Source organism: Microchirus variegatus, assembly GCF_963457635.1.
Source record: "Microchirus variegatus genome assembly, chromosome: 11".
In the NCBI taxonomy this organism is placed as follows: domain Eukaryota; kingdom Metazoa; phylum Chordata; class Actinopteri; order Pleuronectiformes; family Soleidae; genus Microchirus; species Microchirus variegatus.
The window spans coordinates 22,625,721-22,641,182 of NC_139812.1; the positions used below are offsets into that span (position 1 = coordinate 22,625,721).

Here is a 15,462-nt window from a genome sequence, read left to right on the forward strand (position 1 = left end):
GGCACTAAAGTGATATTATATATATATATATACACACATATATATATATATATATATATATATATATATACTGTATACGTATATGATGTTTGTGACTTTTCTGAAAACTGAAAACTGTGCAGCTATACTCGTCAAGTGTAAACAACACTTTTGGAGGAGACGTGAAGTGTTGTCGCTTTGTTTTTTTTTGTCCGTTCGTTTGTTTTTTTTAAGTTATATTTTTTTCTTTTGTGGAACAAAAAAAGAAGTGGTAGAGAAAAAAAAACATTGTCTGAAAAAGAAAAAAAAAAAAAAAAAAAGTTTGATCCTGTTTGAAATATGTTCTTCCAAAATGATGGCACATGCCATGACCTTTCCAGTGTGTGTGTGTGTGTGTGTGTGTGTGTGTGGGTGTGGGTGGATAACTGGAATCAGTGCACTGAAAGGATGAACTGACAATGTCCTCCAGTGTCAGCCGAGGTAAAGGAGTGCACATCTCGTCGTGTGTGTGTGTGTGTGTGTGTGAGACTGCGAGGAGGTAAAGTTAGTTTCTTCTCCTCCGCTCAGTCTCCAGTTTGTCTTTCTTCTTCCTCGTCCAATCCCGCGCCTCTTTTTCCTTCACAAAGTGCATGTGTGCCAATGTCTCCCGTTGTCTTCGTCCAGGTTGATCAAATCATCGTCTCTCTCTCTCTCTGCTTGGTATTTATTGTTTTATTTCATTTGTTTTGTTTGTTTTTAAACCTCTTTTATCTTCTTCCCGTGCCGGTTTTAATCAGATTTGTGTCACCAAAGTTGTCCTGCAGAACATTTTGACATCGCTGTGCTCTACAGAAGCATTATGTTTGGTTTAATTTGTATTTGTGGAAGGTAAAAAAAAAACAGACAAACACACAAACATCGTGCATGAGCCAACAGTGTTCCAAGAGCTGTTGTAAATACCCTGTGTGAATACTCTGTGACTGTACAGCACTGTGCCGATCTATTACCGCGACTACATGGTACTGTATGTCTGAAGACGACACACACACACACACTCTTACAACCAGTCCAACATGGTCATGAATAGATCAATATGCACTGTCACTGGACTTGTGTGTGTGTGTGTGTGTTGTGTATAGTTTTTTTTTCCCATTGCCCTATCACAAAAAGACAAAAAAACAACGTAAACAGGTTGTTTTGTTTCATTTCTTGAACGCAGCTTGGATTTTACAGATTAGAGGTCCAAATTTCTCCCCCAGTTTTTTTTTTTTTTCTGTAATATTATTGGATGAACCGGTGACCTCGTCCTCTTTATTTAAAGTGAGAATGTTTGTTGTTTGTTTGAATGTTTTGAGGCCTGATGATGAGCTTTTTGATATCCATACTTTAAGTTTTAAGTTATTATGTCTGTTATTATTATTTTTTTAATCACTGATATGATTTGGTTTACACAGTTTTATGCAGTACCGTCAAAGAATTTAAAATATACTGTATGCTGTATACAAGAGTCCACGCCGCCCCCTTCATCTGAAGAACCAAAATATGGCTTCACTGGTCTTCACAGTCAATCAAATCACCACATTTGAGCGATTAGACGTCGTTGTGTGTTTGTTTCCTTGTTTGTTAAAGACAATGCACTGCCGCATTGGGATGTTTTCTTTCCCCTACACAGTGTGTAACCGTAAACCCAACCCCCCCTCTTCGTGATATCACATGTAGTTAAACCCGAGCGACAAAATTGTACCGTTTGATATCAAAGGTGAGGATTTTTGAGGAAATTTGAATGCAATTACCAGAGTCCTAATCTGATAATCCTCCCACTTCACATTACGAGGACACAGGTCGTGGCTGAGGCTCGGGGGATGAAAGGGAATCGTGTACATAATGTAAATGACAAATAGAGACTCATAAACAGAAATGTATTCATTTTTTTTTCTCCAGGGGGAATGTGCATAGTGTATTTAGAAATTTGTAAAGCTTGCATCCTCCTGTCAAGACATTGACTTGGGAAAATGTGTTTGATTGCGTCTGTGCAGACCTCTCTAACCACGCCTGTTCATTTATGTAAGATATTTTATGTGCCTCTCCATGTGGGGAGGACGGGGAGGAGGTTCCAAGATAAAAAAAAAAAAAAAAAAAGGACAATTTTCTTTTGTGTAATACTTCTGTGTATTTCTCTATTACCTGTGTACTTTATAAAGGTGCTACGAAATCAGTCAAACCTTTTGAGGTATAATTGGAGACGTCGAGCTTTGAGCGGCTCGTAAAAAAAAAAAAGGGTTGTTTCCAAAATTACAGTTTGTAAGAAAAAAAATCTTTTGTCAAATTTATAATTTTTATGCAATTTGGCAAACAAAAAAAAAACACAAATATATATATATATATATATGCTATAAGGTACAATCTGAAGTGATTGGCACAACAGGTGGCAGTTGTCTCTTTGGTTTTGTACATTCTATTCACAATCATTTCATATTCTAAACTGGTCGGAAAAGAACATTGTGATTTTTAGTCTTGCAAATCTGTATGTAGTTAGATGATGTGACATCCTAATATTTATCTAATAAATATGTATTCAGATGAAACACAGTTTTAACGGCTTCTGTGTCTTTCAACATACAGTACCTATGAATAACAATATATTGTGTTCTTTTTTAGAAAAATATACCCACCTACGTAATATAGACGGAATTTAAAAGTGACACTAAATTAATAAATAAATAACCCATTTAGTCGTGTATTTGCAGGCTGGAATATCACAGAATATTCAGGCCTTTGAACTGAAATATGTCTGGGATTACGTGACAATAAAATCAGTCAAAACTGTTGCAAAACAGCACGTTACAGTATCTTCAGTATGAAATGTCACAACTCCTCATGTGACAAAAGGTCATTTTCACTAATTTACAAGCATTTTTATTCATAACCAATCAATAGAAAAATTATAGATGACAAGAACGTTCTATTTTCCGTCAAATATCATGAGGTTTGAGTCAATATTTGCTTCATCTCTAATAATTTCTAATAATAATAGTTGTAATAAATGTTACTTTAACCTGTAATATCCGCAAAAATTCACATGAACGCACCGTCACGTCGTGATTTCCCAGTGATACACGAGTTCCCGAGAGTAAGATGAGATTCGTCACGAATGGTAGACAATACCTTGATTATAATTGTAATAACTATATTATTTAATTAATGGTTATTAAATGTGAATAGTGTGTCAGTCATTTTTTTAGTTGCAGTTTCGATTTTTACAAATAGGAATTTCCATTTTTCCGATAGCACTTGAACGCAGCATTAGCCTGTTCAGGAAAGCTAGGAAGATTAACTTACTTTAGCTGGATGTTTAGCTAGCTTTCGATTCAAGATACGAGGTAATACCAGAAAGTTACAATCTAAAAAAGAGGTTTTTGTTTCGTGTACACTGTGACAAAAAGAACAGAGGGAACTCAATATTGATTCTAAATTTGACCAAAATGAACGTTGACAAGATGAAGCGTTGTAGTTTCGACATTGCCGCTGGTCCCTGAACGCGTCATTGACTGACGGAGCACGCATGCGCCGTGTCTTGTTCTCAACCGCCCAGCGCAGAGCAGACATTTCCTTCCGCCGCCGACCAGAGCCCCGGAGCCGGACACTAACCAGCCGCTAAACATGAGCTTTACAGTGGAACAGAGAGGAGCGCTGAACTCCCTCAGCTACCGCTTATTCTTCAGTAAGTAAAAGCGGAACCTTTAACCGGAGGCTTTTGTTTCTGTGTGTTGTCCTGGAGACGGAGCGCGAGCCTCACAGGCCACTCTCAACCTCCCACGTGTCACTTATTCATTCATAGTAACTGCTTTATTTACAGTATTATTAGCGTCAGTGCAGACACAGTGGGGACGTGTAACATGCGTTATTTTGTGCAAATGTACGTTTTAACGTTACTATTTCTCCCTGGTGTGTGTATCTAAAACAGGTGGGCAGGTTTTACACGAACACTGCAAGTGAAATGACGTGATTAGTGAATTTCAACGTGTCACGTCATCACCTCTACCTGCGTCAATATATGCACAAATCACCACTAACGATTATTTTCATACTGTCATCGAATAATCGGTCGACTATTTTTCTACATTAGTCGAATACTTGTTTGTCCCAGGTTGAAGTAGCTGAAAAATCAGAGAATTTGTTTTAACCGACCATCAAAATCAAAAAAAGAATCAAATAAGTGAGCTATTTATGTGTGTTACAGATATTTACTTCAGTTCTTCCTTATCAAAGTTAACAGTTCAGATAAACATAAGTTATTTTTTCCTGGGGCAAATTATATTATATATATGGAGTTTATTAGATATTTTGTATTTATTTATTTATTTATTAAACTATGATCATGACTCCAATGTGAGATATTTATAAGTAAATTCTGATGAGTCATAATTCCAGTTAATGAGAACTTCAGTTCTCGTTTGTCTCTGTTAGCTTTAGGTTGTCAATATTTATCATTTCGATATTGTAAATTAAGTTTTTATTAGTCAAAATGACACAATAGATATCTTCACATGAATTCCAATGAGTCAGAATTATGTTGTTGACATTGCAAACTGGAATTTGTAATGTGAATAGCTATAAGATGCATTGAATAGACAATTTAGTCACATAATGACCCGTAAAGTGTTACTAATGCAGATATGAAACAAACACACGCCTAAGTTAAATATAAATATGTTGTAACATTTTCCTCTTCACAGCTGTTTTAGTTCTTGAAGGCTTTGGACAAAAAAACCATTAGATCAAATAAACCTGTTGGTTCAGTGTGAACTAAAAACATTCAACGTTTTTGTTTCTGTATTCCACAAAAACGAGTCCTTCCTGTTTCGTCCGTGTGCACTGATTGAACTTGAATGGTCATGTGGGCGTGTCTCACATCAGAATATGAGGGAAAAACAAGAAAACTACTTCAATTTACCTGCCATGTTAAAGTTATATATTGTTGTTGTTGTTGTTTTTTACAGAAAATGAAGAAGGAAAGTACATCTCACCATTCCATGACATTCCCATTTTTGCAAATGAAAATCAGGTAAAGCACCTTGTGTCAACTTTACATGTTTGTTTAGGGCGTAAATGTTTGTTTTAGGGTTACTTTCATTATTGATTAATCTGTCTATGATTTTCTTGAGTGATTGAGTGCTTGTTTGGACCATAAACTGTAAGAGAATGTGTTTCTCAAACCTTGAAATGACGATGTTCAAAAGCAAAGACAGCAGAAAATATTCACATTTAAGAAGCTGAAAAATCAGAAAACGTGTTTTAGTTATTGAAAAAAAACCCTCAAACGGATTAATCGATTATCAAAATAGTTTGTTGCAGCCCTAATAGTTTACCTGCTTGTAATATTGCTCAATATTCATCCACCTTTACTCTTGATTTCAGTGCTGTGCAGTTATTGCTCAACATTACAGGAGATTATTGATTAACTTATCGCTCTGTACTGTAGCAGTTATTTAATTGAGAAGTGTTGAATCCAGAATGGGTTGAGTCTATTATACATCGGTTTCACTAAGTGGTACAGTTTATCTTCACCATGGTTTGGTTTGGAGCATGGAATGGAATGGTGCTTATCCACTGAAGGGTGTGTGGACAGGAAACGTGATTTGCATAGAGATACATTTGTCAGTAAATCACTGGAACTCGCGTCACTCCTGTTCTGCAGCAGTAATCCGTTGGTTAACAATCGCGTTTTGCATCAATTGCAAAATTCTGCTTTTCACTTTTAAGGGATTCCCTCCCACCTGACATCTGTGGCATTGTTTACCTTCAAAAAACACACTTATTTAAACTCACTTAATTTACTGATTGTTGAATCCTGCCTTTTGTTGTTGTTTTGTGTCTTGTAAGACAACCATGGGTGTCTTGAAAGTTTGTCAATGGAAATGCAAATATTTGAACTTAACATGTTGATGGAAACAGGGCTTTAAGTTACAATTCTTTACTTAATAATGATAATAACTGTATTTTCTTCTCTTCCAGAACATCTTTCACATGGTCGTTGAAGTACCAAGATGGACAAATGCAAAGATGGAGGTAAACAGCTGACATATAATCATCTAATTCGTTTGGCTTAGTCCAGTTTGTCCAGCAGGTTTCAAAGGTTTTAGAGGATCATAGATGCGAGCTGCTCACAGATATGTTACTGAAGGGATTTTATGTCTGCAAAGAACTCCTCCTTCGACCTCCCCTCAAATCGTAAGCTAAAGTTAATCAAGTACTTGTTGAAATTATTCAGTTTTAATGTTTTCCAACCAATTAAGAATAAATACTGTGAAATTGCTGCAGATCAGAGGACATCAGCTGAGGAGGAGGCAAGGAGGACGCAAATGCATTCATTCATGTTCAAAAATGTGGACACAGACATCCACAAACGATCTCCGAGTGTGGTATTGTGATTGGATCTAACCACTCATTCACACTTGTATTTAACTCTGTCCACATGTGGTTGAATCTCTGAGAAGAGTTGATGTTAACACCAGTTATTTGTTGTTTTACCTAATGCAGATGAATTTAGACATTCAAGTCATCAGTCATGTTCAAATATGTTCTCTTTTTTTAAAAAGTAACAGGGGTACGATGTGTTTACAGATTGCCACCAAAGAACTGTTAAACCCAATAAAGCAGGATGTGAAGAAGAGCAAGTTGCGGTACGTCGCCAATATTTACCCCCATAAAGGCTACATATGGAACTATGGAGCCATTCCCCAGGTGAGTCCAAGTTACTTTTACTGATGTTTCCTCTCCTTTTTTAGAATTATTTTAAATGTTTTTATTATTATTATTTACATCAGACATGGGAGGATCCCGCGCACAAAGATGGAGACACTGGATGCTGTGGCGACAACGACCCCATTGACGTCTGTGAAATAGGCAGTAAGGTACAGACCTGGCTGGGGATTTCACTCCATCATTGAGTCTCAGGGATTGGGGATGTCATTGTTTGTTGCGCACATTCATCTCACTGAGAAAGGAACTGTCTCCAGGTGTGCTCCCGTGGCGAGGTAATCAGAGTCAAGGCTCTGGGGATTTTGGCCATGATTGATGAGGGGGAGACTGATTGGAAAGTGATTGCAATCAATATAGAGGACCCTGAAGCCGGCGACTTGAACAGTAAGGCAAACGTCTTTTCCTCCTCGTGTGTCTGAGCAGTCCTGCCTCAGACCTGCTGAACTTATTGTTGTGCCTCGTCTCTGTCTGTTTCAGACATCAGTGATGTTGAGCGCCTGAAACCTGGGTATCTGGAGGCCACAATCGACTGGTTCAGAAGATACAAAGTGCCTGATGGGAAACCAGAGAACAAGTTTGCTTTCGATGACCAGTTCAAAGACAAGGTTTCTACCCAACATACCTTTTTGTTTTTGTTAGTGTTGCTGTATGGGTTTTGATTACATTTTCTGGAGATGGTAGATTATTTCTGTCCACATTGATGAGGTTCTATTATAATAATAGAAAACGACGTGACTGATACAAAACAGAGTAGAGTCGCGCTGAGCCGAGTCATGCTAGAACTGTACAGTGGAAAAGAGTCAAAAGTCATTTCACGCACACTGCAGATTTTATAGTCACCCAGTCCTTGTAGGCCTTTGAAAACTTGATTTGTACTGCAATTAATTCAGTTGTGCGTTAATAATGTCTTGGGGTATAAGATTAAACCTTACTGTTTTTGTGTTTTCAGGACTTTGCAATTAAAGTCATCAGAAGTACTCACAGCTTGTGGAAAGATCTCATTCGCCAGCAGACCAGCGCTGGTGAACTCAACTGGTACACACTGCTTTTATTCTTTATTTTCACTTAAATACATTAGCTTTATAAAAAAAACATAAACCATATTGACTAATAATACTCACATTTTTCATTTTGAGTGTTCTAAAGTGAATATTTTTTGAAATTCAAATCATTTTCATGAATTATTCTTGCTTTATTTGTTGTTGTTCAATAAGCAAAACCTCCATGTTTGAGACTTTGTCAATACTGGGACTGGAAAGTCCTGCTTCTTCTGCTGAAGTCACCACTGTGGAAATATTGAGCCTGTCATTATTTAAACAAACCGCAGCAACAGTGACCATGTGAATGGAACCTGCTCAGTCACTGTGTCTGAACCTTTTGTTTGAACAGTTTTATCTGGGTTAACTGGTGAAATGTCTGTTTTTAAATAAATGTTTTCACTGTTCACTTTATGGTTTCTTGATACAAATCCATCTTGTCAATGTTTACAGCAAAAACACGTGTTTCTCGGCGGGCGACAGCTCTTACTGCTGCTCAGCGGACGAGGCTAAAGCTGCTGTTGAAGTAAGTAACCAGTTCCTTTTTTTTACAATTTAACATCAATTCAACCACAGCAGGCTCCATTCATGGTTGATATTTCTCTCTATTTATAGGCATGTCCAAGTGGGAAAGAGGAGCCTATACCTTCATCAGGTAGAGTTCTTATTTATTAAGTGCATCTGATTTATTGTCTTTTTTTTCTGTCGACAAAAACCTGACAGTTTTGTTTTCCCCATAAACAGTAGATAAATGGTTCTGGAAGTAATCGGGAGCTGTTTGGATCGGAGCAGAACTGAAGGCTCGTTTCTCGCAGGAATACTTGATTACTCCCTTTATATGACGAACCAAAAGCAGGACCAGGATCGTGGGTCCTGGGATGGGGAGAAGGTGGAGGTTTTGTAGCAAAGAGAACAATTCAGAGCGTACTCATGTCTTGACCAATTAATTTTCACTTATTTAACAAGGATCTCTCTGGAGATGTGCACTCATAAAGTACAGACTGTGCCTTGTAGATACTAATATGTGCTGTAATAAAGCCTCTCTGCTTAAATTATCAACAGTGTGATCTTGTGAGTTCCCACGTAAGGCACTGGTTAATAAAAAAAAAATGTTCGGCACTTATAAGTTGGAGCTTTTAAGTTAATTTTGTTGCTGTGATTTTTGGTCCTATGCACTTTCATTTTTGTTATACTGCTCCCTAGTGGCCAACGACCTACATTATCATATTTCCTTTTCACCAAAAAATGCTGAGTCTTTGTGGTGCGTTCAGGAATAACTTTTTTTTAAAGGTTCATCCTCAATGCAAGATGTTTTTGAATGCAAAAATAACATACTTTATTGATGTATAAATTGTTGAAGTGAACAAAAAAACAGAAAATGTAATAATTAAGAAAACGTGGGCATTGGTGACTCAGCATTCTCGAAGTGGAACCAAGAAAATGCAGTGGGGAATGCGCTGTCTGTATTATCTTTTTACATCCCATAATGTTAGCTTTGATCTATGCGTGATCTACCTTTAATGTTAATTATTTTTGCTAATATGGTTAAAAGAAAAAGTCGCGTATGTCCTGGGGGATTTATTATAAAATCTCCGCGACATTTTAAAAATGGTAGTGTTGGAAATGTTGACACAGCATTCCCACACAAAAAACATCAACAGGGGGAACGACATTAGTGTTACCCCGCCTCCTCCTCGCGGCGCGCGTTGTTCTAATTCCAGTGACGTATTTCCGGCTAACTGTCAACTAACTTGCTGTGCTTCATGTCAGTTGACGGCAGTTGAGGCTCGGACCAAAAAAAACAAGCGGAGTCGAACACTTTGAGCGGAGTGAAGGTAAAAAAAATAACACGTAAATGTGTTTGTTTATGAGCTAATTTTGTCAGTTTTACTCTTGTGTCACAAAGTTAACAGACGTTGTAAAGTTGTCGTGTGGACTTGAGTGCGCATGTTGTTTACTATTTTTATCGTGGTTTGCCAAAGTGACTGTAAAGACGGTAAATACGAGGTCACTTGTTTGTAAGAAGCTTTAAACTTTGCTTTTTTAGTGATGTTTTTCCAGTTTGTGCCCATTCAGGGGTGTATTTTAAAACAACAACAATAACCTGCTATTTATTTCTCTACAGTGTGTCTGTTTTTTTGACAAAAACACTCGAACATAAATGTAAGGTCGTGTTCACAGAAATGAAAAATAGTGATGACACTGAAGGCCTCACAGAGTGACAGGTGTGTGTGTGTGTGTGTGTGTGTGTGTGTGTGTGTGTGTGTGTGTGTGTGTGTGTGTGTGTGTGTGTGTGTGTGTGTGTGTGTGTGTGTGTGTGTGTGTGTGTGTGTGTGTGTTCGCTGAGATATCAAGTGTCCTTGCCAGAACGTGTCATAAAAATAGTCAGATGAAGATCAGATGTGACTCCCTGAGGCAGCTCCCACCAAGAAAGAAAAGAATCCAAAGCAGCTCCTCCTTAATTTCACAACTCTGAGACCCTGAAAAAAATCCAAGTAATCCAAACTCCAAAGCCCAGATTTGTACAGTTTATCAATACAAATGTACAACAGCAGACTCTATAGGTGGGGTCACACACTCTGGACAGTTCACCAGTCCATCACAGGGACACATATAGAGACAAACAACCATCCACTCTAACACCTACGGTCAATTTAGAGTGTCTAATCCCACATGTTGCATATATTTGGGCTGTGGGAGGAAACTGGAGAACCTGCAAAAAACCCAACACACACGGGGGGGAAATTAAAATAGTCTTATTACCTTAAAATAAAACCGTTTACTTTCCGCTGCAGTAAAATAAAAGTATGAATGCACAATATTATTGGCACATTATCGGTATCGGCAGGCTAAATAGGCTGCTACCTCTCTAACTTGCTATGCTGGCGCAGTCTACATATAATACTTTATTACTTACTTTATTTATTTATTTATTTATTTTGGTCAGTGTAGAAAATGTGTATCTCCATCTGCTGCAACATGTGTATGAAAAATATGATAATAATGACCTCTGCAGTTGGTCGTACATATAAACTGTATATATTGGTATTGGTTATCGCTTCAAGCTCTCCTGATATATCGGCATATCGGATATTGGTGGAAAGTCCAATATCGTGCATCCCTAAAAAAAATCATCAGTCTTTTATATGTAGGACCTTGCTTTTTTAAGTAGAAGCGTGTTATGCTAACAAAGAAGTTTGTTACAACCACGGCTGCATCGATTGTTCAATTATTCGATTAATCTACGACTAAATGAATCGTCAGTTATTTTGATAATCGGTTTATCTGTTTGAATGTTTATTTTCTATCACTACACATTTTCATTCTTTCCCTCGACTCTCCGGTGGAGGATAAAGCGGTAGATAATGGATTTTTACTCTTTGTCATTTGATTTTTCCTTCTCAGAACCCACAAGCCACTTTATTAGGTACACTTGTCGCCTTATAAAGTGGCAGGTTATTTGAGTTATTTATGCCTTTTTATCATTTTGACCTAGGCATTTTTTTTTATTTTTTTTTTAAACGCTCCAGGTGGTTGTGTGTGAAAATCCCAGTGCATCAGCACTTTCTTGCGACTTGCTTTTTCTTTCAGTGTCTCAAAGCCTGGGTGATTTCACAGAGCTTACACATTCCAGCAGAATAATCTGTGGCTGGGAATAATGAGCATTGCTTAATTCTGAAATGGAATCTTTTGCAATCGCATGTGAAACGCTTACACTTGTTGTTTGCCAGTGTGTTCTGTGAGTGTGCACTTTTTTTCTTTTCTTTTCCTTCTGTAATGTTCCCTAATGAATGAAAAATGAATACAGTTTTCTGTATTTCAGACAGTAAAGAGACATGTCTTTTATATTTGACTGGATCTACAGAAGCTTCAGCAGCGTCCTGCAGCTACTAGGTATATAGTAAATGTACATTCAACTGCAACCAGTGACCGTTTCCATTACAGATTGATATGTTCATTGTTAAACCGACTAGTTGTTTTGATTCTAAAATGAAGAAAATGGTGAAAAATATTCAGTTTACAGTCATGGAGGAGCAAAGAAACATGGAGTTGAAATCCCTGTTGTTTTTATTTGATTAAAAAACTTAAAAACACTTAAACCATTAATGGATCATTTAAATAGTTAGCGATTCATTTATTACTCAGAACAATGTGCCATAGGAAACGTATGGGCACAAAGGTCACAAAGACATGACATTTATAAACGTTATTGTGACTCATTAGAAGAATACTTCTGTTTATATATAATATATGTATCACTCATTCCTGCCCAAATGCTCTCTTGTATTTTGATTGAAGAATTCTGTAAATATCAGCCATTTCTTTCTCCCTTTTTATGACCAGGGTTGTACAAAAAGACGGGAAAGCTGGTGTTCCTTGGACTAGACAACGCTGGAAAAACAACGCTCCTGCACATGCTCAGAGATGACCGACTTGGGCAGCACGTGCCAACACTACATCCAAGTACTACCAACCACCAGTTGTTTTTCCCTTTGCTTCATGACTTCCTTAAACCTATTGTTGTTCTGATTGTGTTAAACTGACTTCTGGTGCTTCCCCCTCAGCATCTGAGGAGCTGACCATCGCTGGAATGACCTTTACTACGTTCGACCTCGGAGGTCACACACAAGGTAACACTGAGGATAACTGGCAGCTCCTGCTTCATCTCTGTGTCACATAATTCCTACTGAAACTGCTGCTGCTCTCACAGCACGAAGAATCTGGAAGAACTACCTCCCTGCCATTAATGGTATAGTCTATATGGTGGACTGCGCTGATATTGAGCGACTGCTAGAGGCAAAGACAGAACTGGACGTGAGTATATATATATATAGATTTTTATTTAAATGCCAACACAGAGACTCTTTAGCGTTTGCTGAAAAGTGCTGAGCACATGACTCTTGCTCTGTGTAGGCCTTGTTAACAGATGAAACCATCGCCAATGTACCAGTTCTCATCCTGGGGAATAAGATAGATCGTCCAGAGGCCGTCAGTGAAGATGCACTCAGGTGCATGTTTGGTCTTCAGGGACATACAACCGGAAAGGTAATGCTTTTATATTTTTCTTCCTCTGTACCTTTGGTATCATCAGAAATCATTTCTCCTTTCTGGCTTCATGACTTTAAAGGTCCAGTGTGTAATATTTAGGAGGGTTTGTTGGCAGAAATGTAATATACGACTCATAACTATGTATGAGTTGTTGTAGAACTGCTTCAAACTGCTTCAAACTGCCATGTTTCTACTGAAGCCCAGAGGGACAAAACAAGCCAGAGCATGCTACTTGTTGAGACTTATTCGTCTCAATCACAAGTTTCAGGTCTTCTTCGATAATGTGTCACTTTTTTGTACCCATTTAGAGGGAAATAGATGATCAAGAACAGCACGAGTGGACATCAGCGTGATTAACAACTGGTGTCATCTAATAGATGCTTATTTTTCAAGTACTGTCCGATTTCAAAAACTGTCGCAGGGCTTCGTAAACAGGATTTTTCAACCAGACTACATCTCATTTTGTATACTGTCTGGTTTTGAAATGGAAGCTTACAATGTAAACAAAGAACACTGTACCCTCTGTTATACAAAGACCTCTGTAGTTGGCAGACACGATTAAGGGAGGGGCGAGAATAGATGTCACTTACTCTTATACACTGGACTCTTCATAAATACTACTACTACTAATAATAATAATAATAATAACAATATGTTGTTACTGTATTAGCAGCTTCACAACTCCCACAAGTGAGAGTGCAGAACTGTTTTTCTGAGATTCTAGGTCGCTTGAATTTTTAAGCCACTCAAATCTGAATGGCCTGTGGCTGATTTAAGAAAAAAAAAAAGGTGCTGATATCACCACTGCTGTTATTAAATGCAGTAGCAGTGGGAGGCAGTGTGGTATTAAGAGGTGATTCCTGTCTTCTGCAGATTTTTCATTGGTGATGTAAATCTTGTCAAGCGCCTGCTGTTTCTTGGTAAAAGAGAGAAGAAAGTAGAGTAAAAGACATGAACATGAATGTCAAAGCCCAGACCTCTATAAACACCACACACAGCTCTATGTTTCACTACACACTCAATGTTTAACATAAAGCTAAGGATGTTTTAAAATGTTAAAATCAGTGCCTACAGATGTGTGTGTTTTTTTTCTTTTTCAGGGTAAAGTGTCCCTGAAGGAGCTGAATTTGAGGCCAATGGAGGTTTTCATGTGTAGCGTGCTGAAGAGGCAAGGGTACGGAGAGGGTTTCCGCTGGCTCTCACAATACATCGACTGATTCACGCATCTTTTAATAACATCACATGATTTTTACCATGCTGCAATATGCAATGTGCAATATGTTTCTGAAAGGTTCTTTATGTCGGTCATGTCATTGACCGATTGACACCATCACAGTTCAGAGAGAAGTTATGAATCGCAATCTGTTTAGTCTTCAAATCAAATGTATTGAGTTACTTTCCCTCTCTGGTTTGGAGCTGTAGGAAAAGTCAGTGTGTCGTATAGAACATGTCTTACTGTGGCCCAGTGTCTGACCCTTTTTTATTTTTAGGTGCTGGTGTTGATTTACAGTGAAGGTCATTTGGGTTAACGCTTTGTGCTCGGACTTACTCCTCCTTGATTTAGGATAGAAAACACAAACTATTGGCACAGACAAAACATTATATCTCTATATTTTTCTCTTTTTTTTAAAACTACGGGGAATTTTAAACTACTATAGCATTTTCTTCCCTGAAAAGTAGTTTTTATGGTCAGTTCTGCACTCATTTGCTGTCATATTTATTTAATAATTATAATAATAATAATACTATGAAACGTATTTGTATAGCGCTTTATATCAAAGTGCTTTTTGTTAAATGCATGTTTGTTTGTTTTTAATCTTTAAAGGGTTTACCACTACAAGCCAATTCTATGAATGTGACCACATGTTCATTCAGAGTTTCATTTGAAAATGATTCATTACAGTCTATTGTATGTTTACTGCATCAGTACAGCCCGGGTGCTCAACCACCACTTCACTTATACTTAATTTTTGTGTCATGACTTGAGCACTTTGTGATTCATCGCTGCTCACAGCGTTGCAGTGATATGAAAGTTCTCAAGTCAACAGTGTCTGACCGCAGCATGAAAATACTTGTTAGTGCAATATCATGTTTTTTATTTTGTATATAAGCTGTTCTGTTACTACAGTTTTAGATAAATAGTTCTAGGAGAGTTCATAATACTACCACTAGTTTGAAGTTTGAGGAAAAATGCATATAAGCAATTCTCTGTTGATTTCATGATGTAATAATGAAATATTTTATTTAATGTTTAAAGTCTTGTGTCAAATTGTTATTTGCACTTTTGATGCCAGGAAATGCAAACATTAAATTATTAAATAATATTATATTTAAACGGTGTTTTGAACAATGTTATTCGAAATATGACATTTTTATAATGGTCTGGATTCGTGAAGAAATTGTTGAGGTCTATGCATTCTCTGGTCATCCAAGTCATTAGGTGGCGCTATTGAGGAAACGTGTGGCCGCCTGAGACTATGACCGCCTGAAACTACTGTCTCCTGTAATGCAGAGACATACTGTTAAACGCTGCAGTACTGGTGACCAAAATGATCCCAAAAACATTTAAATAATCGTTCTCCCGGAGGAGAATCATGAGGATTGTTTGAAAACTACGACGCTCGAGAAGATGCCGTGAATGCAACACACGACAACG

General features: G+C 37.6%; 3 protein-coding genes across 3 annotated transcripts in view; all 3 read left to right on the forward strand.

The window, feature by feature from the left end:
* Positions 1-15,462, forward strand: part of hif1an (hypoxia inducible factor 1 subunit alpha inhibitor) — a 265,779-nt gene that overhangs the window by 129,273 nt on the left and 121,044 nt on the right. The gene's annotated exons all lie outside the window — the stretch shown is intronic.
* ppa1b (inorganic pyrophosphatase 1b) lies at positions 3,555-8,761 on the forward strand. The gene is made up of 11 exons (XM_083897341.1): positions 3,555-3,679; positions 4,959-5,023; positions 5,974-6,027; positions 6,583-6,702; positions 6,786-6,872; positions 6,978-7,104; positions 7,198-7,325; positions 7,670-7,755; positions 8,211-8,283; positions 8,373-8,412; positions 8,502-8,761. Exons 1-11 carry the CDS (start codon positions 3,619-3,621, stop codon positions 8,522-8,524), a joined length of 864 nt encoding a protein of 287 aa, XP_083753467.1. The 5' UTR covers positions 3,555-3,618; the 3' UTR covers positions 8,525-8,761.
* Positions 9,485-15,135, forward strand: sar1ab (secretion associated, Ras related GTPase 1Ab). Its single transcript, XM_083897342.1, has 7 exons — positions 9,485-9,592; positions 11,581-11,651; positions 12,102-12,221; positions 12,323-12,388; positions 12,469-12,572; positions 12,672-12,803; positions 13,907-15,135. Exons 2-7 carry the CDS (start codon positions 11,594-11,596, stop codon positions 14,021-14,023), a joined length of 597 nt encoding a protein of 198 aa, XP_083753468.1. The 5' UTR covers positions 9,485-9,592; positions 11,581-11,593; the 3' UTR covers positions 14,024-15,135.

Excerpts from the sequence above, each read along its gene's own strand:
- sar1ab (XM_083897342.1), top strand. The coding sequence starts at position 11,594 with ATGTCTTTTATATTTGACTGGATCTACAGAAGCTTCAGCAGCGTCCTG. Across the intron at positions 12,573-12,671 it reads AGGCAAAGACAGAACTGGAC|GCCTTGTTAACAGATGAAAC; the intron begins GTGAGTATATAT and ends TGCTCTGTGTAG. Across the intron at positions 12,804-13,906 it reads AGGGACATACAACCGGAAAG|GGTAAAGTGTCCCTGAAGGA; the intron begins GTAATGCTTTTA and ends TTTCTTTTTCAG.
- ppa1b (XM_083897341.1), top strand. The coding sequence starts at position 3,619 with ATGAGCTTTACAGTGGAACAGAGAGGAGCGCTGAACTCCCTCAGCTAC. Across the intron at positions 6,873-6,977 it reads TCTGTGAAATAGGCAGTAAG|GTGTGCTCCCGTGGCGAGGT; the intron begins GTACAGACCTGG and ends AACTGTCTCCAG. Across the intron at positions 7,326-7,669 it reads ATGACCAGTTCAAAGACAAG|GACTTTGCAATTAAAGTCAT; the intron begins GTTTCTACCCAA and ends TTGTGTTTTCAG.